This window comes from Canis lupus, chromosome 6, assembly GCF_003254725.2.
Source record: "Canis lupus dingo isolate Sandy chromosome 6, ASM325472v2, whole genome shotgun sequence".
NCBI classification, from domain to species: Eukaryota; Metazoa; Chordata; class Mammalia; order Carnivora; family Canidae; genus Canis; species Canis lupus.
This window is the reverse complement of record NC_064248.1, coordinates 49,882,652-49,908,112: the sequence shown is the minus strand read 5'-3', so window position 1 is coordinate 49,908,112 and position 25,461 is coordinate 49,882,652. Positions and strand designations below refer to the sequence as shown.

The 25,461-nt window shown below is 37.0% G+C and overlaps 1 protein-coding gene across 5 annotated transcripts in view; it reads left to right on the top strand.

Moving 5' to 3' along the window:
- The first annotated feature begins 402 nt into the window (after window positions 1-402).
- AGL (amylo-alpha-1, 6-glucosidase, 4-alpha-glucanotransferase) overlaps window positions 403-25,461 on the top strand; it is a 72,896-nt gene continuing 47,837 nt past the window's right edge. Inside the window, exons 1-7 of one of the 5 annotated variants that reach the window (XM_025417530.3) lie at window positions 403-531; window positions 1,225-1,374; window positions 12,934-13,144; window positions 13,736-13,902; window positions 14,802-15,005; window positions 23,042-23,223; window positions 23,377-23,488. In XM_025417530.3, coding sequence (XP_025273315.1) covers window positions 1,293-1,374; window positions 12,934-13,144; window positions 13,736-13,902; window positions 14,802-15,005; window positions 23,042-23,223; window positions 23,377-23,488 — 958 coding nt within the window. In that variant the 5' untranslated portion in view covers window positions 403-531; window positions 1,225-1,292. Of the gene's footprint in view, window positions 532-567; window positions 1,154-1,224; window positions 1,375-12,933; window positions 13,145-13,735; window positions 13,903-14,801; window positions 15,006-23,041; window positions 23,224-23,376; window positions 23,489-25,461 lie in introns of those variants that run through there. The other 4 variants (XM_025417528.3, XM_025417529.3, XM_025417527.3 and 1 more) reach the window with 4 other exon arrangements.

Genomic DNA, 25,461 nt, shown 5'->3' with positions numbered 1-25,461 from the left:
GCTCTTTGCACGGAGTCTGCCCCTCTCTCTTTGTTTCTCATGAATAAATAAATAAAAATCTTTAAAAAAAAATCAAAACAAAGCTACAAAACAACATCGTGGTGGAAAAAGCAGTAGCAGCTGGGCGGCTGGCCTCCCACCACTCAGCCGTTCCACAAAGCGGCCCCGTGGGGCTCCTCGTGGCAGCCCGTCTACCGCAGCATTTTAACCTTCAGCCCGGAGCTCGCGATGCACAAGCCGGACCTCGCACCTCCCCAGCCGCGGGAGGAGCAGCCGCTCGCGGGCCGCCCGGGCCGCCGCCGCCGCCTGACCTCGGCCCGGCCGACCACAGTCTCGCGAGACTAGCGGCCGCGGCGCTCCCGGAAGTGGGCGGGGGGCCCTGGCAGCCCCCCGCGGGGTGCGCGCCCCGGAGGTCGGCGGGGTCGAGGCTCTCGGAGTGCGGTCCCGGGGGCGCTCGCGGTCCGCGCCGCCGCCCCGGCCTGGCCCGGCTGCCGTCGCCCCGCCCCGTGCCCTCCAGGCGCCGGGCCCTGGGTGAGCGGGGCTGCCCCCTGCGCGGGCGCGGGCGCGGGCGCGGGCGCGGGGGCGGGCGCGGGCCGCGGGTCTGGATCCTCCCCCGGCTGCGGCCGCCCCGCCGCAGGTCTGCAGGGCCCGGGAGGCGCACGGGCGGGCCGCGCGCGTAAGTGCTAGGGCCGCCGCCGGCTCCCGGAGAGGCCTGCTTTCTATCTATAGCTCTGTCTGTACATCCTATGCTATTCCGGAGGAACAACTGCTTCCCTCTGTTCTCATCTCCCCATTGGTGGCTTCCAACCCGAATTTGGGAATGGGGAGCTCGCCCACCTGTTATCTCGGAGCACACTAATCTCTTGTAAGCAGAAGTGCCATTTGTAGTCTCCAAAGCCTTCTGGCTTGGGACCGGGAATTTCCACCCCCCCAACCCCAATCCAGGCTTTCCACAACGTATTGCTCTTCTCTGAGAATAATTTAGGTTTTTGTTTTCTTTTGTTTTCATTGCAAGAGTCTATCATACAGGAGGGTTCCTTCGGTCCGGTTGTGCTCGAAGGGAGGAAACTATTAATTTGCCTCCTCAGGTCCTGTTTAATAAGATTCATTCTTTCTCTCTGCTCTGCTAGGGGTGAAAACACGTTTAGAACATGTAAGTGCGGCTGTCAGCCTCAGAGTTTAAGGTAATAGTTCTTTACCTTAATTCCTCTTTTTGTTTCATAGGGGTAATTCATTCGACTTCGGAGTCCTTTTCATTCTTCTGAACGATTTCAAGTCCTCTAGAAGCCAAAATGGGACACAGTAAGCAGATTAGAATCTTACTTCTGAACGAAATGGAAAAGCTGGAAAAGACCCTCTTCAGACTTGAACAAGGTCAGTAGTAGCAAGTTGTTTGATTAGTTTGCGTGTCTTTTCCGTTTTTCAATGTGTGGTCATATTAAATTTTTTTTAGACTTTAAGATAGGTGGAATTTCCAAGGATCTTTCTAAGCTTGATCAGTGCAAAGATGGTGCTGTGTTCTAAAAATATCACTAATGAAAGTTGGTTTCAGTTGTAAAATTGAAAATGTTATGTACGTGGTGTTAGAACAAGGATAAAATAGTTCACTTTTCTTTCCGTGGTAACTTCCACTTAAGACAAAAGTTGCAAATAGGATCAAGACATTGATCATATTATTTCGATTAACAATCATTATGAAAACTTGGTAAATTACTTCATACGGAATTTAACTTGGGGCATATATGTATAGTTTTGTTTTGTTTTTTTTTTTAGTTTTGCTTTTTTACAGCCCTCATTCTTTTCCTTTACTGGAACTTTGATTTAGTAAAATGGATCACAGCAAAAAGCAAACTATTATTTATGTTTCTCCAAAGCCTCTCAAATATGGAGAAGAGAAAAGCTGAACATTTTTTTGTCAAATAAAAAGTGAAGAAACTGATCAGGTTATGTTGAAATATATTTGAGGTTTTTTTTTTAAGGCTTTATAATTTTTCAATTTTGAAAAACATTCTACACTCATTTATGTTAATAAAACTTGTGAAGTAGAAGTGTAATATATGAAAACTTAAATGCAGACCCCTTTAGTAGTGTAACAGACATTGATGTAAACATTGAAAGATTTTTCGCCCAATATCTCAAGAGGTAAAGTTTTGGAAAAAAAAAAAAAAATTCAGCCATCAAATGTGTTACCTCCGTGCCAAATCACCTTCTTCCAACTTTGGCATTTAAGATCACAGAGTACTAACTCCATTTTTGGCTTTCCTGACTCTGCACTTTCCTGCTTTTAAATTTTTTCCTACCCTCTTGAGTACTCCTGTCAACTTGGTGGTATCTGTTGCTGAGATCTCTTCCTTCCAGATTTTAATTAATTCTTCCTATCTGCCAGAAATCCTTTCTCTTTCTCTTTTTCTTCCATCAAAAAAATTATACATTCTCATAGCTTCATTTGCTGCTTGCATGCTGATGGCTCTTTTTGAAAGAAGAGCCTTGAATTTTGCTTGCTTCTTGAAAGCCGGGAATATAATGGCAAGAGTAAAAAACTAGAATCTTCTTGGCTCTGCTGCTAGCAACTTATTTGACTTTGGGAAAATCACATGAGTTATTAACATTATTTGTGAAATGAAGGTATTTCTCCTTTTGTACCTTCCTGGATTTTGAAGCTCAAAATTAATAATATAGAGTTTTAAAGTCCTAAGTGGGTATAAGGCTTTGATAGATCACTATACCTGTGTATTTTCATTCTGGATTCTTGGCTTCACCCAGGTATTACACAATAGAATAGAATAGGATAGCTCCACTGGATGGATATACTTAAATCTAACATGTACAAAACCATCTCCCCATTCTCTGACCTTCTTGATTTCCTATCCTGTTTATTTAGTGGTATCTCCATTTTCATAGTTTCAAGGCCTTTGAAACTTTGTACTTTTCTTTGTCAACTTCTTCTCTTTAACTGCAATCTGTCTTTAAGCCCTATAATTTCTTTCTAAATGTCTCTGTTTGCCTATCTCTCTGTCTCTTTTGTATGCCTGAATATGGATACTGGAATAATCTTATGCCATCTCTTCCCTATTCATTAATTAGTGTCTATATATAAAGTCAAATTTAAATGCCTCTGGCTGGCTTCCAAGACATTCTATAATGGAAGCCACCTTCCCTAGCCAAAGTTGTATCTCATTGCTACCCCCCTACCCCCATCACTAATGTCCTACATCTTTACATTTCCTCCGTTAATTTCCTCCCCACTGGCTTTTCTCATAGCTCTCCTGACATCTTCACCTCCATCTGATTCCTCTCTTCTGTATCTATTAAATCCCCTTCCTATCAGTTCTTTGTGTTGCCTACCTCTCAACTTTCAGCTAAAATTCCGTATCTTCCATGAAGTCCTTCCTTAATTTTTTTTATCTCCTCTCTTTGATTTCCAATCACATAATGGGCACAGAACAATTAAGTCCTGAACAATGTAGCAGTGTTTAAAAGCTTATTGGTCTTATAGAGTCCAACTGGAGTTTAAGAACTGTGAGCATAGGGAAAGTATTATAAACCTAGGACAATGTAAATTAAAAAAAAAAAAAAACCTAGGACAATGTATAATAGTCAATAAATCCTTGCTGATTGATTACTAAGACACCAGTTAAAACTAGCAAAACGTGTAAATTCAGCAAGCTGTTTGAAGAGGGAACTAAGAAGGGGTTATAAATAAGAATGATGTGGTTCAGTCTGTAACTCTAGTCGAAACCGGTAAATTCAACCAAGTGATATAAATGGGAACGTCGATTTTTTTGTGTGTGGTAATGAGGTGATCATATTGTTATAGAAGATAATTATAATGGAAGGATGAAGGGATATTAGAGACAAGAAATCGAGAATGCTATTTTAAAAACATGTCTGGGGGCAGCCTGGATGGCTCAGTGGTTTAACTGCCTTCAGCCCAGGGTGTGATCCTGGAGACACAGGATCCAGTCCCATGTTGGGCTCCCTGCAGGGAGCCTGCTTCTCCCTCTGCCTGTGTCTCTGCCTCTCTCTCTCTCTCTGTGTCTTTCATGAATAAATAAATAAAATCTTAAAAAAAAAAAAAAATGAAAACCTGTCTGGTTAAAGATAAAGGTTTGACTACATCAGAGAAAAAAGGAAATAGAGTATGAGACATTTTAAAATTCATAGGACTTGGTGACCAATTGAGTGTGAAGAAAAACTCTGGTAGTTTTTGGTTCTTTCATATTTAATTGGTCACCAAGTCCCTCTCATTTTTCTTTTCTTTCCTTTTCTTTTCCTTTTCTTTTATTTTCTTTTTTCACTTTTTCCTAAGAAAGGATTCTTCCTCATTTTCAAGGCTAATATCTCAATAGATTCTTCTCACTCAACAAGTATGAGACCAAATAATTATTTTTTCCAGCCAAATTGTAGCTTTCCCCTATATTTCATATTTCATTCAGTAGCAGAATAATGAACAAAATCAGTTTTCCCCAAACCTGGAGTTCTTCCATTTTTATATCAGTTGGTCAAATTTCAGCTCATATTTTTTTTTTTTTTTTTTTTTTTTTAGAAAATGCTTATAAAGATTTCTTGATTAGGAGCTTAAGCTTATATAAATTTAGGGAGGGAGCAAGATGGAAAAAATTGAGTTTATAGTAATAGTTTAATCACTCACTTTATTAGTTGCCTACAGGAGGGATATGGCTAATCTGAGTAAAGTATTCCTAGTGTTCTATGGGGAATAAGATAGCCACACCACGTACTGCTATGACCTAAGCTAATTATAGCAAACTGAGTGAGTAATTATGGAATCTGACATAGTCTAGGTATTCTAATGTTTCATTTACTGTATATAAAAATTTTAGTTTCAGGGATTTGTACTAGAGGTCGAGTAGCTATGTACCCATGGGCATGTGCACTGACCTATCTATTGGAATACAGAAAAAAAGTACAGGATTTTTCTTTTCTTTTCTCTTTTTTTTCTTTCAACTGTTTTTGTTTTTAAAAAGTTGGGTGCCTAGGGAGCTTAATCAGTTAAGCATCTGCCTTTGGCTCATGTCATGATCCCAGGGTCCTGGGATCAAGCTCAGTGTCAGGCACCCTGCTCAGCAGGGAGCTTGCTTCCCCTTTACCCATTCCCCCTGCTCTCCCCTTCTCTGTCAACTAAATTAATAAAATCTTTTTAAAAAGGCAATTAAATTTAGGGGCACCTGGCTGGCTCAGTCAGAAGAGCATGCGACTTGATCTCAGGGTCATGAGTTCAAGCCCCACATTGGGTATAGAGATCACTAAAAAATAATAAAAAACTTTTTAAAAAGATTTTTTAAAAAGCAATTAAATTTTGGTAATGCATAAAATGACATTGATGCATTCAGTTTGTGTGTCAGATGAGTTATAAACAAAAAAGACATATTCTGAGAAAACAGTGGAGGTTGTAGGTCTGGAAGGAGTTGACAGTCACGCCATAGCTGGTTTGCTTGTAGTATGTTGCCATGGGTTACACTTTTACCTAATCCAGGTTAAGTACATATACAAATTATATTATCTTAAATAGTAGATTATGTACAGTACTTTGTAACAAAATGTAGAATAACAATAAATGCCTCTCTTATTTATTTTTTTTTTAAAGATTTATTTATTTATTCATTCAGAGAGAGCGAGAGAGAGGCAGAGACACAGGCAGAGAGAGAAGCAGGCTCCACGCAGGAAGCCCGATACGGGACTTGATCCTGGGTCTCCAGGATCACACCCCGGGCTGCAGGTGGCGCCAAAACCGCTGTGCCACCGGGGCTGCCCTAAATGCCTCTTTTACCTCAAAAGGTTGTCAAACTTAAAGATGAGTTAGAAAGTGTTTGATATTTGCTGTTTGAGATTTGTCCTTTTTAGGAATGACATGTAGCTTTCAATAGTACAATACTTAGAAAATATTTTCTGGAAAAATAAACACAATTTAACTGTGAAGTAAACATGAGTGAGAAAATTAACTGCTTTTTGATGGAAATTGATACTATAGAGCAGAGTTGATCACATTTTTTCCTATAAAGTGTTAGGATTAAGATAGCTTCCTAGGGGGGAACACCTGGGTGGCTTGTCGGTTGAGCGTCTGCCTTGGGCTCACAGGATCTGGGATCTAGTCCCACATTGGGCTCCCTGCAGGAAGCCAAGTTCTCCCTCTGCCTGTGTCTCTACCTCTCTCTCTATGTGTGTCTCTCATGAATAAATAAATAAATCTGGGATCCCTGGGTGGCGCAGCGGTTTAGTGCATGCCTTTGGCCCAGGGCGCAATCCTGGAGACCCAGGATTGAATCCCACGTTGGGCTCCCGGTGCATGGAGCCTGCTTCTCCCTCTGCCTATGTCTCTGCCTCTCTCTCTCTCTCTGTGACTATCATAAATAAATTTAAAAAAATTTTTTTAAATAAATAAATAGATCTTTAAAAAAAGATAGCTTCACAGGCCATATACCTTCTGTTACAACTACTCAACTCTGCTATTGTATCATGAAAGCAACCATAAACAACACATAAATGGATGGATGTGGCTGTGTTCCAATAAAATTTTATTTACAGAAACTTTATTTTCAGAAACAGGTAGTAGGCTGATATAGTTTGCTGACCCTTGCTATAGCAAGAACATTTTGAATATGTATTTTAATAACACTTCCATCATATGATTTTAGCCATATAATGAATATCTGCCCTCTTTAAAAAGTCGATAACAAAACAATTTTTTTTTAAGATTTTATTTATTTGAGAGAGAAAGAGGGGAGAACACAGAGGGAGAGGGAGTAGCATACTCCCTGCTGAACAGGGAGCCAGAATCAGAGCTCTATTCCAGGACACTGAGATCATGACCTAAGCAGAAGGCAGATGCCCAACCAACTGAGCCACCTAGGTACCCCCCCAAATTTTTTAATCTTTAAAATCTTCCAAATAAAGGATTTTAGTTGGTTTTCAAATCATCTGTTTAATATATAAATATGGAACATCTTATTAACTTATGAAAACGATGATGTCAGGAAAAATATGTATTTACTAGCACATTTCAACAAAAATCTTTACATAGTTGGTGAATGGCATTGAAAAATTAATGTTATAGGGATACCTGGGTGGCTCAGTGGTTGAGCGTCTGGCTTTGGCTCAGGGCGTGATCCTAGAGCCCCAGGATCGAGTCCCACATCGGGCTCCCTGCATGGAGCCTGCTTCTCCCTCTGCCTGTGTCTCTGCTCTCTCTCTGTGTGTCTCTCGTGAATAAATAAATAAAATCTTAAAAAGAAAAAAAAAAGTTAATGTTATAGGTTAGTAAACATAGCCACCAAGAACTCCTTCCATTTGAATTTGGGTATCTTGGTGTGTTTTTCAAGTCCAGGGCCACTAAGCCAAATATCAATTAGCAGATGTTTGAATCTTTAAATTACTTTATCATAAAATGTTAAACTAAGACTTAAAATTGATGAAACTTATGTTTTTTAAAGATTTTAGTCTTTTAGTCTAAAAATTAGTCATTTAAAATATTGTTTATTTATATTTTATCCCATTTTTATGTTTTATACTTTATATAATCTATTAAGTCATCCTACATGTATATTCTATAAATAAATACCGTATTTAGAGAATGCTTGTCAGCTTTTTCTGAAGGGATATCACTCATCCAAATACTGTTTTGAGATTTTGAATGAGTTTTAACCTTTGTACTACAAGTTCTCTGAATCCTTGTGTAATGATAAAAACAATATTTGTATAAACTGAACAGGGGACAGGTTGTTTAAATATGCTCAGGCAGCTAATCCCTAATGATTGTACCTGTTGAAAATGAAAGTACTTCTTCTGTAATAAATTTAATCATTGTTGTAAAGATACAGGTATTTATGATTCTCACAGTCACTGAGTATTAAAATTTCATGTTTTAATTCTTTGGGTAATTATTTCTCAAACTATCTCTTCATAATTGTACCTCTAATTTTAAAATATGTTTCCTTAAGTATAAAATCATAGAAGTATATAAAAAGCCTTTTTTTGGTGTGTTGTTTGAAAACAAAATTGAGTTTTTACTACTCAAGCAAGTTGAAACCTGTGTATAGTGTAATGGTGTGTAAATTCCACCTCCTAGCTTACTGCCACAATTCAGCCATGCTTTTTCCCGGAAAGGATTTCAAAAGATCTATATAGATGCAGAAAATGAACAAAAAGGAATAAAAGTAGCCATGTTATTAAATATCTTATAACATGGCTTATAATGGCTTATAATATTCTAGCTTGCATAATAAAATAATTTTTACCCTAATTTATTTAATCATTCCCAATATTAGATATTTAGTTTTTTAAGCTGCTATGAATATACTCTATGTTTACATCATTGATTAATTCCTCAGAAAATATATGTATATATGAAACTATTGGGTTAAACATAACCCTTATTAACACTAGTATATTTCTGCCAAATTATTTGTAGAAAAATCTGTATATATAGTTACCTGGAAAAGAAATTATAAATTTCACTCTACTTATAAGAAGTATGAGAAGTAGAAGTGAGTCCCTGGATTTTTGCAATCACTTAATAATGCCATTTGGATAATTTGTTTCTTACTTGCTAAAACCATTTGCTATGAAAAAAATTATGTTCATAATTTAGTACAATCCAAGAATATAGTTAGTAGTATTTATCACTAAATTATAATTTTTTCAAGGACAGCTTAGAACTTCCATTCCTCACAATATCCATACTGTATTATGCAACAGAGTATTTGTATTTCTCTAGGCAAAGGTAGAGGTGTTTGATTGGATAACAGAAAATTGAAAGAGTCCAGCATTCTCTTAATGTCTTCTATTGAAATCTTTTGTTGACAAAGATTAGCTTACCTGGTGTTTAATAATGTGGTATAGAATTTACCATCTATTGAACATCATTGGGAGGGACTTACTTCTACCAAAGAGCAGCTTTAAACATGATTGAAACATACCTACATGTTTTGCTTTTCAGGATTTGCTTTGAATCAAACTGATGTTATTTATATATGCATTTATAGGACAGTTCATACTGATATCTCTGATTCATATCCACCACAATAGAGTTCATTGTCGCTTCCACCTTGCTTATTTGTAACATCTTCTCTGACATTGAAAAATTTGGCTCTCATCACCTTTATTTTTGAAAGATATTTTCACCAGGTATAGAATTCTAGGCTGACATTAAGTACAGTAGATTCTTAAATAATGCAAAGGCCAAGGGTACTGACCCCCTTCCCCATGCAGCCAAAAACCCAATTATAACATTAGACTCCCCACATCTTAACTACTAATAGCCTACTGTTGACCAAAAGCCTTACAGATAACACATATTTTGTATGTTTTATGTATTATGTGCTGTAATCTTACAGTAAATAAGCTAGAGAAAAGAGTATGTTATTAAGAAAATCATAAGGAAGAAAAAATACATTTACAGTACTGTACTTTTATAAAACCATGTGTCAGTTGGTTAAGCATCTGCCTTCAGCTGAGGTCATGATCCTGGACCCTGAGATCAAGTCCTGCATCAGGCTTTTAATCAGTGGGGAGCCTGCTTTCCCTCTCCCTCTGCCTGCCACTTCCTCTGCTTTCCCTCTCTCTCTCTGTGTCAAATAAATAAAAATCTTAAAAAAAAAAAAAAAACCTGTAAAGGAACCTGCACAGTTCAAATCATATTGTGCAAGGATCAACTGTACCTCTAAAGATATTGCTCCACTGTCTTCTTGCTTTTATTGTTTCCCATGAGAAATCTGCTGTCATTCTCTTATTGTTCCTTGAAATTACTGTAACATTTTTCCTCCTTTTGGCTACGTGTAAGATATTCTGTCACTGGTTTTGTGAAATTTGATTTTGATGTTTCTTGGTCTGATTTCCTTCATGTTTCTTGATTGGTGATTTATTGAACTTGGATCTACAAATTTGTTGCTTTTGCCAAATTTGGGAATCTTTCTACCCATTGTTTCTTTAAATACTTGATATCCCCCCTCTCTTTCCTCTTCTTTGAGGACTCTAATTACCTATATATTAGGCCGCTTGAATTGTTCCACAGATCACTAATACTTTTTCAATTTTTTAAATTCTTTATCTCTTTGTTTCATTTTGCATATTTCTATTCCTGTGTCTTAAAATTCACTAACCCTTTTTAATGCCATATCTCACCATCCATCAATTCCATGTTGCAGGTGTTTCATTTCAGACCTTGTAGTTTTTATTTTTAAAAGTTTGGTTTGGATCATTTGTTCTGTTTTGCTTTAAATATTTTATGTACCTTGAAATAACTTTTTGAACATATGGAATATGGTTATGATAAATGAGGTCCTTTCTTACCTGCTAGTTCAACATCTGTGTCATATCTAAGGTCAGTTTTCAATAAGTGATTATTTTCCATTTTTAGGGTTGTGTTTTCTTGTTTCTTTGTATGTCTTATAATCTTTGTTTGGATGCCAGACATTATGGATTTTACTTTGTTGGATGCTGGTCTTAAAAATGTTTTTTTGTCTTTGTTTGGGAATGAAGTTAAGTTACTTGGAAATATTTTAACACTTTTGGAGTTTTACTTTTATGATGCCCAGTCCAGGGCTCATTATTCTCAACTACAGAAACAAGATCCTCTGAACTTTCTCCCCAGTTCCTCATGAATTATGAATTTTTCCAATCTGGCTGGTGAGAACAAACACTATTCTTGGTTTCAGACATGCACTGAGCAGTACTCAGCTGAATACTCAAGGCGGAACTTCTGCAAATCTCTGGAGTTCTGCCTCTGTGCAGCTTTCTCCTCCTTACCAACTAGTCTCATCTGCAAACTAGCTGCCAACTGGTCTCATCTGCAAACTAGCTGCTTTGTTCTGAACAGATTCTTCACTCCATCTTCTTTGCTCAGAAAGTTAGTTGAGCTCTGCCTAGTTCTCTTCCTTGTGCCTCAACCTGGAAATTCTTTCACAGTAGTAAGAAGGGACAGTTGTAGGATTCACATTGTTTATTTTCTGTCTCTTAGAGGTCACGGACCTTTATTGCCTGATGTCTAGGCTTGAAAACTATCATTTCATATATTTTGTCTGGTTTTTCCTGGTTTCTTTCTTCTAAGTCTCAAGGAAGATTGTAAATCCAATCCGTGTTATTCATTCCATCTTTGCCAGAAGCAGGAGTCTCGGGTCCTTTACGTCTTCGTTTTTTCTGTGTGGAATGCCCTACCTCAGGTAACTGTGTCACTGATGTGCTCACCTCCTCTTTCTATTTAGCAGTTTTTTATTGGATGCTGGACATTGTGAATGTTGTGTTGTTGTATCTCTGATTTTGTTTATCTTTCTTTAAAGGAGTAGTATCTTTACTTTAGCAGCCATTTACATTATCTATGGGTCAGCTTAATCCAATTGAGGCTATCTTAGGCTTTGACAGGATAGGTTATTGTAGTTTTTACTCTAAGGCTGTATTAGCCCTACTACATACGACACGACTCTTTTGAATACAACGGATGTTCAACAACATCTCTGCACTCTGACTGCTTGAAGATTCTAATGTCTCCCAGGCCTGCGTGAGCTTTGGGAATTGGTCAATTGATAGCTCCTACTAGTTATCCTTTGTCCAATCTCCTGGAGTCGAATACTACCCATGTCAGCCTGGTATTCAGGCAGATTGAAGATGACCCTAGGTAATTTTCTAGAGCTCTTTATTTACAGAGCTTTCTTCTGTGCCATACTCTGCCCTGAAAATTGCAGTTTCTTCACCCTCCCCAAACTCTAATCTCTGTCTCCTTAACTCAGACTACTGTTTCTGCTCCCTGTGTCACAGCCCAAAAAGTTCCCCCAGTCTGAAAGCTAGAGGGTTCATAGGAATCACCCTTCTATTAGGCATCACAGTGCTTCACTACTTATTTCTGAAAATGGTTATCTCCTATATTTCTAATAGTTTCTCATCAGAGAGCAAATCTAATACTAATTAGACCAGAAGCAGACAGAACTCCATTATGACCAGAAGCAGACATATTCAGAGTGACATAGTACACAAAATGATTTAATACACAAGTTAGGTCTTATGACTTCTCTGCTCAAAATTGTTCATTTCCAACAACATGGATGGATCTAGAGAATATAATCCTAAATGAAATTAGCCGGAGAAAGGCAAATATCATGTGATTTGCTCATATATGAAATTTAAGAAACAAAACAAAGAAAAAAGGAAACAAAAAACCCCAGAGTTTAAATATAGAGAGCAAACTGATGATTACCAGAGTGGAGATGGGTAGGGAGATGGATGAAATAGATAAAGGGGATTAAGAGTACATTTATCGAGACACCTGGTGGCTCAGTGGTTGAGCGTCTCCCTTTGGCTCAAGTCATGATCCCGGGTCCAGGGATCGAGTCCCGCTTCGGACTCCCTGTGAGGAGCCTGCTTCTCCCTCTGCCTATGTCTCTGCCTCTCTCTCTCTGTCTCTCGAATAAATAAAATCTTAAGAAAAAAAAGAGTACATTTATCATGATGAGCACTGAGTAATGTGTAGAATTACTGAACACTATATTGTATACCTGGAAATAATATAACACTGTATGTTAATTATACTGAAATTGAACTTTAAAAGATTTCAAGTTCAGTAAAATTTCATTTTGTTTTTTTACGTTAATGCTATCCTAGTTTTCTAAAAGCACTTTCAATAAAGTTGAAAGATATGTTACTAAAGAAAAAAGAAAACTTGCATATCCCAGAGTAGCCATGCAAATAGGAAACAGGTTCCAGGAGGAGAAGAGAGGGACAATACAAAGCAGGCAGTTCTGTGGTGTAGTGTTTGTTGAAATATAAAATTCAGCTAAATTAGAATGCAAAGTAGTTCCAAAACCAGCATTATGTATTAGGAGTTATTTTAAACATAGTTGAGAAACCATAGTTTATGTAATACTTTATTTCTTAATGTGGTAATTTAAGTTCCTACAGTGAGTTTATTGAAATATGCTTTTTGTTTAGGGTTCGAGCTACAGTTCCGATTAGGCCCCACTTTACAGGGAAAAGCAGTTACTGTGTACACAAATTACCCATTTCCCGGAGAAACATTTAATCGAGAAAAATTCCGTTCCCTGGAATGGGAAAACCCAACAGAAAGAGAAGATGATTCTGATAAATACTGTAAACTTAATCTTCAGCAAGCTGGATCATTTCAGTATTACTTCCTTCAAGGGTAAGTCAGGTGTTCTTTATATGGGGGGGGGGGGAGTTAATTTATTCCATCTAGTTAAATTACCTAGCTTGTAAAAAGTTACTATATAAATCATGGCAGTGTGATTTTCACAGGATTTTTTGAGATACAAATAGAATATGGTTCTTTGGTTCCTAGGAAGTAATTGTAAGACTCATTGCAGATTCAAAGTATTTTTTTTTTAAGTAATCACTTGAAAACTCTAGTCTTTTCATATAACTTCATTATAAGATACTATTTGCTTGAGTGCCCTTGTTATTACTGACAGATTTTAGTACACTTATTTTTCCTGACAGCAACGTTATTAGATATGGTATGTATTATGTCATTATATAGAGATTAGAAAAGGATAAAATGTGGGGTTTCTATTGAGTTTCATTGCAACTTTGTAAATGATTTTATGTGCTTAGAAATATATTTTTATTTTTATTTTATTTTATTTTATTTTATTTTATTTTTATTAGAAATATATTTTTAAATGGGACAATTCAACCTCCCATTAGAGAGTCAGACTATTACATGAGAATTTTTTTTTCCTATCATTGAGAAGTTTTTGTTTTGTTTTCTCCTTAGAAATGAGAAAAGTGGTGGGGGTTACATAGTTGTGGATCCTATTTTATATGTTGGTGCTGATAATCACGTATTACCCTTGGACTGTGTTACTCTCCAGACATTTTTAGCTAAGTGTTTGGGACCCTTTGATGAATGGGAAAGCAGACTTAGAGTTGCAAAAGAATCAGGTAATGTCAGATATCTTTCTTTTCTTTTTAAAAATAAAAATGATTATCCTCTGTGATATAGATTTCAAAGCTTTGATTCTCCTTTTAATTTTGTTTCTTAGTATATAGTAATATAAATAGAATCATACAAAGTTGTTAAGACAACCATTTTTAACCTACAAAAATAGCAAATTATATGGTTCAACTCAGTAAATTAAGGAAATCTCATAATAAAATGAGATCTTCATTGTCCTAAGACTTTACTTTGACATAAAAATTAGTAGTAAACTATTAAAATGTTTTAGAAAATGTATTATTATTGTATATAACTTTAATTCAACATTAAGTAACTGTCTTCCATATGGAAGGTGTGTGCTGCCATACATATCAAGAGTAAAATGCAATTTAAGTTGTATTTTACTCTTATGCAAAGGGTAATATTAATTTTCTACTTTTAAGTTGAATATAATATAAAGAAAGCCAAGAAGTTTACTGACATAATTGAAACTAGTGGAACATTAAAAATAGGAGCAAAACATGCTGATATTCTTGTATAAAGTATATACATATATGCATATATGTATATATCCAATAAATATAAATTGAACCCCTATGATAACTAGGCACTGTGTACAATGATTTTCTCAAATGTAGTATCTCATTATCTCTGTCTTATATATGAAGACACTGATACGCTAAAAGATTTAAGTAGACTTGGTTGAAGTCACTTGGGATATAGCTAGGATTTGAACCCTAGTCTTTGACCCCTTTTCTAGTTGCATGGTTGCTTTGCTATTTAGAATCATTTAGGGAAGTTTAAACTTGTATTTTGCTTAGTTTTAGTTTGTTTTTTTCTTACAGTCTTTGCTTATTTTCTTTGTTTTTATTTTTTTTTCTTTGTTTATTTTCTTGTGTTACAGGTTACAACATGATTCATTTTACCCCATTACAGACTCTTGGGCTATCTAGATCATGCTATTCTCTTGCCAACCAGTTAGAATTAAATCCTGACTTTTCAAGACCTAATAAAAAATATACCTGGAGTGATGTTGGGCAACTAGTGGAAAAAATGAAAAAGGAATGGAATGTTCTTTGTATTACTGATGTTGTCTACAACCATACTGGTATGAGCTTCATTAACAACTTCCATTAGTTTTGATGAAAATATTATATTCTGATTATTTCTCGCTGTTTTATATAGCATAAATTTTGAAAATACAAATGACACATAGATGTTCTTCAATTTAAAAATCACTTTATACAACTCCACTTTTTTCTTTCAAAGAAAACAGTGTTAGTTGAAGGTATAATCAACATGTAAGTATTTTGCATGTGATGATCATAAAAACAGGAGAGTAATTATAGATGGAACATATGATCACATATTTCAACTTGCAGTATTAATACTTTGCAGACCAACATGTGAATCCCACATAGCAGCAGCTCTAGTACTCTAGTGTTTGTGTGTGTGTGTGTGTATATATATATTTGAAAAAGAGTGAATTACTATCATTTAAACAAAATTATTGGTAAATCTTACAAATTAAATCTAAAAATTATACCCTTTACATGTTAAAAGGGTTTATTAAAATTAACCCAGTTGGATCTCAAGATTCTTTACCAATATACAATTCTATAAAATGTATTAGATCTTTCCAACTGGTGATCCTCAGGGAGATGACTGCTCCTCTCACCTGTCAGAACAGCTGGGTCTGGAGAAGCTTCTGGCCATGATCAGCTTTCAGTTTAAACCAGTGTGCCTTGCAAATATTCTCTTCTCTGTATGCCACAGTGAAAACTTCCTAATATCTAAGAACCCAGTATTCTTTACTTGATAATTTGACATTATTGATAATTACTTTAACATCTATAATAATATTTCCATCAAACTTACCAAACTACATAATGACATTATGTGAGTTAGGATATGGTATGGGAAACTATAGCAAAGAGACAAAAATATAGTGATGTAAGACTGAAACTGTATTCATTTCTTTTTTTTTTTTTGTATTTCTTTTTTTAATAATAAATTTATTTTTTATTGGTGTTCAATTTGCCAACATTTTGTATTTATTTCTTATAAAAGATGAGATAGGCATCCCAAGACTGTTGTAGTAGCTCAGTGATAATAGGGAATGAGGTTCTTTCTCTCATGCTGCTCTATCTCCAACACTGTGCTTCTAACTCTTAATCAAATTTGGCCTGTCCAGTTCCCAGTATCAGCTGCTACCAATGGAAATGAGAAAGGGAAGACATGCCTTTTAAGGGCATGGTCTGGTTATATATATATATAACTTCTACTCACATTTCATCAAATAGAATTTTGTCTCTTGTTACACCTGTAAAGGATCCTGCAATGTAGCCTGTTTGCCAGCCAAATGTACAGCTGAACCTTAGGAGTTCTGTTACTAAAGGAACAAAGGAAGAAAAAAACTGAGATATAGTAGCAGTCTCTATCAGAGACTATATTTCTGAGGCATTTGAGAGAATCTATGTAATATAAAAAAGTTTCCAGCCTTAAATTGGAAAGTATTACCAATCATAATGTCCTTTTTGTGAAATAAGTTTTCATTAAAAAGTTACTATACAGGGGAAGTCAACTTCCAGATGGCAGTGTGAGGGCTTCACAGACCCTCTACTCAGCAAAACAACTGTTAAAAATTATTTTTTAAAATACAGTTTAAAGTCTTTGGAAATTATTCTAAGGGAAGTTGGCATAGGGAAAAGCATATCAAGAAAATCTATTAACTCTCAGTAAGAGCAGTATAGTCTGTGACATTTGAACCAGGATCTGCCTCTCCCTGCCCCAGCTCAGAATGATGATAGTTCTATTCCTGGCAGGTGCAGCTGGGAACACAAGGCCGCTTTTCTCCTCAGCTCCCAGTCTAGGGCTACAGTTGAAATGGGCAGGCTTCCAACATTTCTCACATCCCTCCCAACTCCAGCATTCTGTTGCAGAAACTCTATTCTGGGCAAGAGCAGCTGAGAGGTCTGGGGCTCCCTTCTTTCAACCCCAATCATAGAGGGAAAACTTTACCCCATGCATGGCAGGGAAAGGATACTCTGTCCCAGTTGCCTTGCACCAGCTTGCTTGTTGGGTGGAGGTTCTACATCTGGAGAAGAAAGCCAAAAACTCGGAGCTATAGTCCCTGCCACCAGCTGTGGAGCAGTGACACAGGTGTTCTGCCCAGGGGAGGAGATGTGCAGTAAAAACAGAGTAAGAATGAAATTGACTTTATTTGGCACATAGCAGGGGACACTGTTGGAAACAGTGGAGACTTTGGTCGTAAACAAGAGGAGGCTGATATCACCATGAAGCCAGTATACTAAATCATAGACCAGCCAGTAGTTTAACCAAAAAAACCCGGGGAAAGACACAGCTAAGAATAACCCTCCTGGGATCAGACGAGTCTCAGAGACTGGCCTCAGTGACTACCCCTGCCAAGGGGTCCAAATTTAATTGGATCAAACTGTGAAGCAATTAATGATCCAGCCTATTATCAAAAATAATAGCACAAAAGACTAACGGCTAGGTGTGATTCCAGCAGAGGCAGCAGCTTAACAGAGTTCAGGGAAAGAGACAAGAGAGGCTTGCTAAAAACCACTGTCACCCCAGACTACTGCCCAGGGGCCACAGATGCACCCTCTGAGTGGCAGCAGCAGTGGCTGCACACTGTAGGGGATATAGACTTCACTAAAATAGTCTAGCCAAGTTAAAAACAAGTAGCCAACAAGACTTGGGAGGAATGGGCTCAATATCCAGAGTTGCTACAGTACGTTATCTAAATTGCCCAATTTGCAACCAAAAAATTGAGACATACAAAGAAACAGCAAGTGTGACCTATACACAAGAAAAAAAGCAGGCAACGGAAGTTGCCTTTAAAAAGTCCTAGATGGGGCAGCCCCGGTGGCGCAGCGGTTTAGCGCCGCCTGCAGCCCAGGGCATGATCCTGGAGTCCCGGGATCGAGTCCCACGTCAGGCTCTCTGCATGGAGCCTGCTTCTCCCTCTGCTTGTGCCTCTGCCTCTCTCTCTCTCTCTCTCTCTCTCTCTCTCTGAATAAATAAATAAAATCTTTAAATAGAAATTTAAAAAGTCCTAGATGTCATGCTTAGCCAACATAGACTTTAAAGCTACTATTCTAAATATATTTAAGGAATTAAAGGAAACCAGCTTAGAGCAGTAAAGGGGAGGATATGATGATGATATTTCGTCAAATAGAGAGTATCATTAAATGGAAAATTTTAAAAGTAACCAGCTAGGAATTCTGTAGCTGTAAAGTAAGTAAGCAAAATTTAGAATTCACTAGAGATATTCAGCAGTATATTTGAGTTATAAGAAGAATCACTGATTCCAGAAGAATCAGTGAACAGAGATTATATGTTTTGAAGAACAAAAGAAAGAAGATAAAAATGAACAGAGTTCCAGTGAAAGGTGGGAGATCTTGAAGCGCACCAACATGCACATGGAAATCCCTGAAGGAGAGGGAAGAAAAGAACAGAAAACACACTTGAAGAACTAATGGCTAAAAACTTCCCAGTCTTTAAAATTAGATTAAAAAAAGAAAATTAATCTACACGTCCTAAAGCTCAGTGAACTTTTAAGTAAACAGAACAAAGATAGCCACACTCAGCATAGTAAAAATTTTGTAAGCCAAAGGTCTAGGGAATTTTGAAAGTAATGCAAACATTGTTTTATTGTGCTTCATTTTATTACACTTCTCAGTTACTGCTAACTTTTTTTTTTAACAAATAGAAGATTTGTGGCAACCCTGCATCAAACAAGACTATTGATGGCATTTTTTTAAAAGATTTTATTTATTTATTCACGAGAGACACAGAGAGAGATTGGCAGAGACATAGGCAGAGAGAGAGAGAAGCAGGCTCCATGCAGGGAGCCTGATGTGGGACTCGATCCTAGGACTCCAGGACCGTGCCCTGGGCTGAAGGCAGGCACTAGACTGCTGAGCGATGCAGGGATCCCCTGATGGCATTTTTCTAACAGCATTTGCTTACCCCATGTCTCTGTGTCACATTTTGGTAATTTTTGCAATATTTCAAACTTTTTCATTAAATTTGTTTTGGTCATCAGTGATTCGTGATTATGACTTGCCAATAGCTCAGATAATAGCATTTTTTAGCATGATAGCCTTTTTATTTAAGGTATGTACTTTTTTTTTAAAGATATAATGCTATTGTACACTTAGCAGACTACAATGCAATATCAATATAACTTTTATATATGCTAGGAAGTCAAAAAAATTTGACTCGCTTTATTGCAATATTTATTTTATTCCAGCAGTCTGGATCTAAATACACAGTGTCTCTGAGGTGTACCTATATCTTGAAAGGCAGAGGCTGTCAGAGGTCATTGAAAAAAAACAAGATCCAGCTATACTATCTACAGGCAACACAGTTCAGATTCAAAAATACAAATAGGTTGACAGTAAAAGGATGGATAAAGATTTATACAAGGACCAGGAGCTGGGAGGTTCCTTCTCAGGTTGCTCTGGAGACCACACAGCTCTGGACATACATATGGTCTTCTAGACTGCCAGATGTGAATGGGATTTTATTTTTAAGCCTGGCTTCCTAGGAGTTACCCTGGGTCAGAGTAGGTTAGTGTTTACTCCGTGGTTGGTTAGAGGTTATATTTTAAATCCCTTTGCCAGGAAGTTGTCCTGTGTTGATGGGTCTATATGGGATTTGGGGAATGTTTTCAAGTCTTTCCCATGTCTTGTTAGAATTGCTTCTGAGTGGGTGCAGCCTAGTGCATGCACCCAGCCTTTCCAGCCCCCACAGTTGCCTGTGATCCCAGAAGGGCTGTCTGCTTTCTCTTCCCCCTAGTTCTATTAAATTTCTGGTTGTTCGCTCCAGTGTTTTTCTTATATCATGAAGCCACCAGCATTCTCTTAACTGCTCCCCACCACAGTTTTCATTATTTTAAACAACAACCGTACACATGGAGTTCTTCACCCACTGTTCCAAACAAATTCAGTCCTTTCAGGCAGAACTCTTCATCCTCCTGGCCTGTCTTTATCCTTGAGCAGAACACCTGTGCCATGCTTCAGAGCTGGGGATGAGACCACTTTTTCCCAAGCACAGTCTCATTCTGGGGGCATGCAAGACAGGAGGTAGCAATCCGTGGTCTTCTTGGTTGCCCTCCCCACATGGAACCTTCACCCTGCAAGTAAGCTCCAGCTCTTAGGGGCAGTTAGAGTCCCAGTATTCTTGCTAGGTAGGATGTCCACCCTACAAGAGGGGTGCTAGGTGGAGGAAAGGAACTGAGATTTTCTTTGCCTGCCTATTTGGAAAAGAGAAAAGAGCTTCTACAAAATGGAGCTAAAGGGAGTGGGAAACACAGGCAGCCTGCCTCTCCCACCATGAAACTGTAACCCCAGACTGGAAATGATGGTAAGAGGACACCTCCATGTTGGCCATGCTTACCCGGAGTAGAACACCTGGCATAGAGGTTCCATTAGCACATAGCTGGATGGGAGGGTTAAGGGAGCAGATCATAGTTCAAATGCCACAGACTCTTGCTATTCTTGCCAAAAGTTAGTAGATTTTCTCGAATAAATGTTTCTCCATAAGCTGAATGCCCTTAGGACAATGTTCAGAGACTTTAAATGATTATATTTTATATAATTTTTGCTATTTAAATTATGGTTTTGCTGGGGCAAATGTCTGCTAAGTTCCTTACTGTACCGCTTTAGAACTCCATGTTTCACTTATTTTGATACTTATTAAGATGTGGTTGATTTGGCTTCTCTTCCATGTAGAATTAGAAAAAATACGTTGTTAGCTAATGCTTAGAATTTTTTCATTTTACACTTGATTTTGTTTCAAAAAAATAAGTAACAAAGTTTCAGGATTTTACCATTTAAAAAATTAGGGTGGCCATAGTATTCTTAATAAATGAAAATCCAAACTGGATATAATTATCATTACATTTTTCTCTTACATCTTGAATTCTATTAACTCTGATGATAAAACTAAGGAAAACCAGCTTGATTTGGATTGGAGAATTATTGACTTAACTGTTATTACAACGTCTTTGCTTCTTATGTATCCTGTCTTCTTCATCCAAGTGTTTATTATGGATATAAGTAAATAATAAATTATGTACTCCATTATTTATTAAATAAACGACTGAAACTAGAAATAATAATGATTTTTAAATTCTGTAAGGATTGTAATGATACTCAGCTGAGTGAGTGAGACATGAACACATTCATCTGGTTAAGATTGCAAGATCTGAAGAAACTTGCCCAAATTCATTTCTGGTTGTATGACTTTGGCTGAGTAACTTACTTCTCTGTGCCTCAGTTCCTCATCTGTTTAAGGAACATAAGTGTGTCCTACATCATACAGTAGTATATGAGGATTAATAAATTAGTGTATGTATTGGCATATGGTAGGTGTTCAGTAGTTATTTTTATTTCATGTACATTAACCACTGATGCTCCTCAATAGGAATTCAGGGGAATTACTCTATTTTAAAGATGAAACAAAAATATATATAGCTTTTATTTATTTAAAAATTAAAGCAGATATTCTTTAATGTTGTAAATATGTGGAATACCTTGCAGAACTCTGATTCTGATTCTGCATTTACTGATACAAATGGATAGTAGGATTGTAAGGTACACCCTTGTTCTTTGAGTATGTATCTTTTAGCAATTTCTCAGCCTCACTTTTATCAGTATTACTAAAACAATGTGTATCTTACTAACCATTCAAGATTAGCTATACAAAGAAGTTACCTGTGAGAGAACTGAACTTTCTTCTATCAGAATTGTCTAAGCACAATAAAACAAATAAACAAATCCCCCTCTCTAGAATGCAAAAGCTCCACAAGGACAGGAGCTTTGCTCACTTTTGCTGCAGAATATCCATTTCCCAGAACAGTGCCTGGGATAGATCACATCCTAAGTGTAGATATATATAGACATATATACAAATGGATTTTGAGTTAACATGCTGTCCTCAGGCAGTACTACTCATCAAGTGCTTGGGTAAATGTGCCTGGGCCTTGGCTGGAGCTGGGATTGGTTTGAGATTGGTTTGAGATGTAGGTCCCAAGAAGAGTGGGTGAGATGAGGAAGGGCAGGTAAAATAAAGAAAGAGAAGGAATAAGATGTAGCACACCTCCCTCAAAGGTTTAGCAGAAATGAGGAGAAGGATCAAAAGAGAGAAGGAAAAACTAAAAACCACCAAGATGATACCTTTTCTATATCAAGGAAGAGGTATTTTATAAATCAATGAAGGATGAATCAGTAATGGCAAATGTTATAGAGGTTAAATGGATAAAGTTGAGAAAGTAGCACTAAATTTCAGGATTAGGAGGCTTAGAGTAACCTCAGTGGAGTGCTGGCTGCAGCAGCAGAATACAGTGGGAAAAGGAACAAGACTGTAGGGAGAAAGTGGAGGCAGCAGATACAGGTTGGATTTTCTAGATGTTTGGTTTTGATACTGATAAATTACAGAAGTCAGAGAAATAACTCTGTTTGTATAGGATGTGTATTTGTTTGTATTCTTAGCCTTAGGGGGAGATACAATCATATTTAAAGATAGAGAGGAAAGAACCTTACCTCACTCCCCTCTCCCCCACAAAAAACACAGGAAGAAATGATTATGTAGGAAAAAAGGTGTAAATGACATTTTGAGTTCTGAAGATTGGGTGGAAGCCCTGTCTGGCTTGGAGGGATAGGTGTTTTTCAGACTTAGAAGGAATATTCCAAAATATAATTGACTCAAGGACTGTCAAAGTGGGCCACGGACAAGACCATTCTTAATTCCCACAATAGTAAACATGTTATTACAGGGGTGTTAATAAGTCAGTGTTGTATCTTACAGCATTAAAAATTCCTATGACAGAAAAGAAAAATATATAGTGAAGTGGATGACAAGATACCACAACCGGAAAACATTTTTTCACTTTACAGTATCATAAATCATGATAAATATTTTAGCAAATATTTAATATAAAGTATAACATCAATAGGTAATACATAGTTTATATAATATTTAAATATTGATGTCTATTATATAAGAAAATAAGTGGTGGTTGTTGATATTTTATTTCATCTTTAAACTTAACATGGATACTAACTTCATTTTAATTACAAGAGATTCCTTTATGTTTCCTTTTTCTTTAAGCTGCTAATAGTAAATGGATCCAGGAACATCCAGAAAGTGCATATAACCTTGTAAATTCTCCACACTTAAAACCTGCCTGGGTCTTAGACAGAGCACTGTGGCATTTATCATGTGACGTTGCAGAAGGGAAATACAAAGAAAAAGGAGTACCTGCTTTGATTGAAAATGATCATCAAATGAATGTCAGTATGTATAGAGGAGTATCACACTAAAACAGAATAACAAAATTTCTGAAGTATAAATTAAATATATAGTTGAAAACTAGAGTATTTTAAATTTGACAATATTTAGTGAAATGATTTTAAATATATTTTTTACCTATTGAAATTTTTCAGTGCATTCGAAAAATAATTTGGGAGGATATTTTTCCAAAGATTCAACTCTGGGAATTTTTCCAAGTAGACGTTTACAAAGCAGTTGAGCAATTTAGAAGACTTCTTACACAAGGTAAAGGATATACATTAGAATGTTCCTAGCAATTTTAGGAAATTTACTGTTTCTTTTAAGGAGATGAGTCTTCTTTCCTCTGGTTAAGACATTATTAAATCTGTTATTATTATTATATATTTGTGTTACTATAACTATGGTTCTAGAAGCTGAGAGCAGAGATATCTAAAGGGCGTGACATAATAATATATAACATAATTATTTCCCTTGGGGACTGTTTCTTAGTATTGGTTCCTTAGCACAATGCCCGGAATATAGTAGAGTTCAATATATGTTAAGTGCGTGAACGGGAGGTCGTAGAGCAGGTTACTGCAGCTGCCAAAGGCAGCTTTTAACCTCTGGGTAGCAGTACACTGTGTTTATTTTTTTTAAGATTTATTTACTTATTTTTAGAGAGAGAGAAAGCATAGGGGGAAAGAGGAAGAGGGAAAGGAAGAGGGAGAGAAAGAATCTCAAGCAGACTTCCTATTGAATGCAGAGCCAGATGCATGGCTCAATTCCACGGCCGAGAGATCATGACTGAGCCAAAATCTGTAGAGTTGGACACTCAACTGACTGAGCCACCCAGGTGCCCTTAAACTTTTTTTTTTTAAGATTTTATTTTTGGGCAGCCCAGGTGGCTCAATGGTTTAGCGCCACCTTCAGCCCAGGGCCTGATCCTGCAGAGAGAGAGAGGCAGAAACACAGGCAGAGGGAGAAGCAGGATACATGCAGCGAGCCTGATGCAAAACTCAATCCCAGGACCCCAGGATCACACCCTGAGCCAAAGGCAGATGCTAAACCTCTGAGCTACCCAGCCGTCCCTTCATCATTCATTCATTCATTCATTCAATACTTATCTTTTGAACCACCTACTGGGTACTCTTCCAGGCATGGGGAATCAGTAGTGAACATAGCAGACCCTTACTTTAGTAGAACCTATATGTTTATAAGCAGTATTATAGAAAATATATCTTTGTATGTGTTATCTTTACTTACATGAGTACATCTGCAGGATAAATTGTTAGACATAGAATTTCTGAGTCAAGAGCATAAAAATTTAATGATAAATTTACAATAGATATTGTGTAGTTTTTCAACACAAGTTATACCAATTTACATTATCATTAACTATATCGTTAGGTACAATTAATATTTATAATGTTTGTCAATCATGGAAAAACATTCCTTATTTTTTTAAAAACTGGGTTTTTTCCCTCCTTAAGATTTTATTTATTTATTCATGAGAGATACAGATTGAGAGAGAGAGAGGCAGAGACACAGGCAGAGGGAGAAGAAGCAGGCTCCATGCAGGGAGCCCAACGTGGGACTTGATCCTTGGACTCTAGGATCACGCCCTGGGCGAAGGCAGGAGCTAAACCACTGAGCTACTCAGGGATCCCTCCCTCCTTATTTTAATTTGTAGTTCTTTATTCATTAGTGAAGCACCTTTTCACATGTTATTTCACTATTTATAGATCTTCCATTAATTGTCTGTTAATGTCCTTTCCCTATTTTTCTAGTGGCCTGTTTGACTTTTTCACATTGACTTATTAATATTTGTGTTTCCTTATTATACTGACTTAAATATGTCCTCCTGGTATGCTGTTGATCTTTTAACTCTTGATTATGGTATTTTTTTTTCAGTGCAGTCAAATTTGTCCATCTTTTATGGCTTCTAATTTCACATCATGCTTGGAAAAAAAACCTTCCATCAACATTCTTTTTTTTTTTTTTTTTTTTAAGATTTTATTTATTTATTCATGAGAGATACAGAGAGAGGCAGAGACATAGGACATAGGCAGAGGGAGAAGCAGGCTCCATGCAGGGAGCCCGATGTGGGACTCGATCCGGGAACTCCAGGATCACACCATGAGCCAAAGGCAGACGCTTAACCACTGAGCCACCCAGGCATTCCGCACATTCTGTTTTCTTTAAAAAAAAAAAAAAAATGCTGTTTTCTTCTAATCGTATTTATTTTTTACATTTAAATG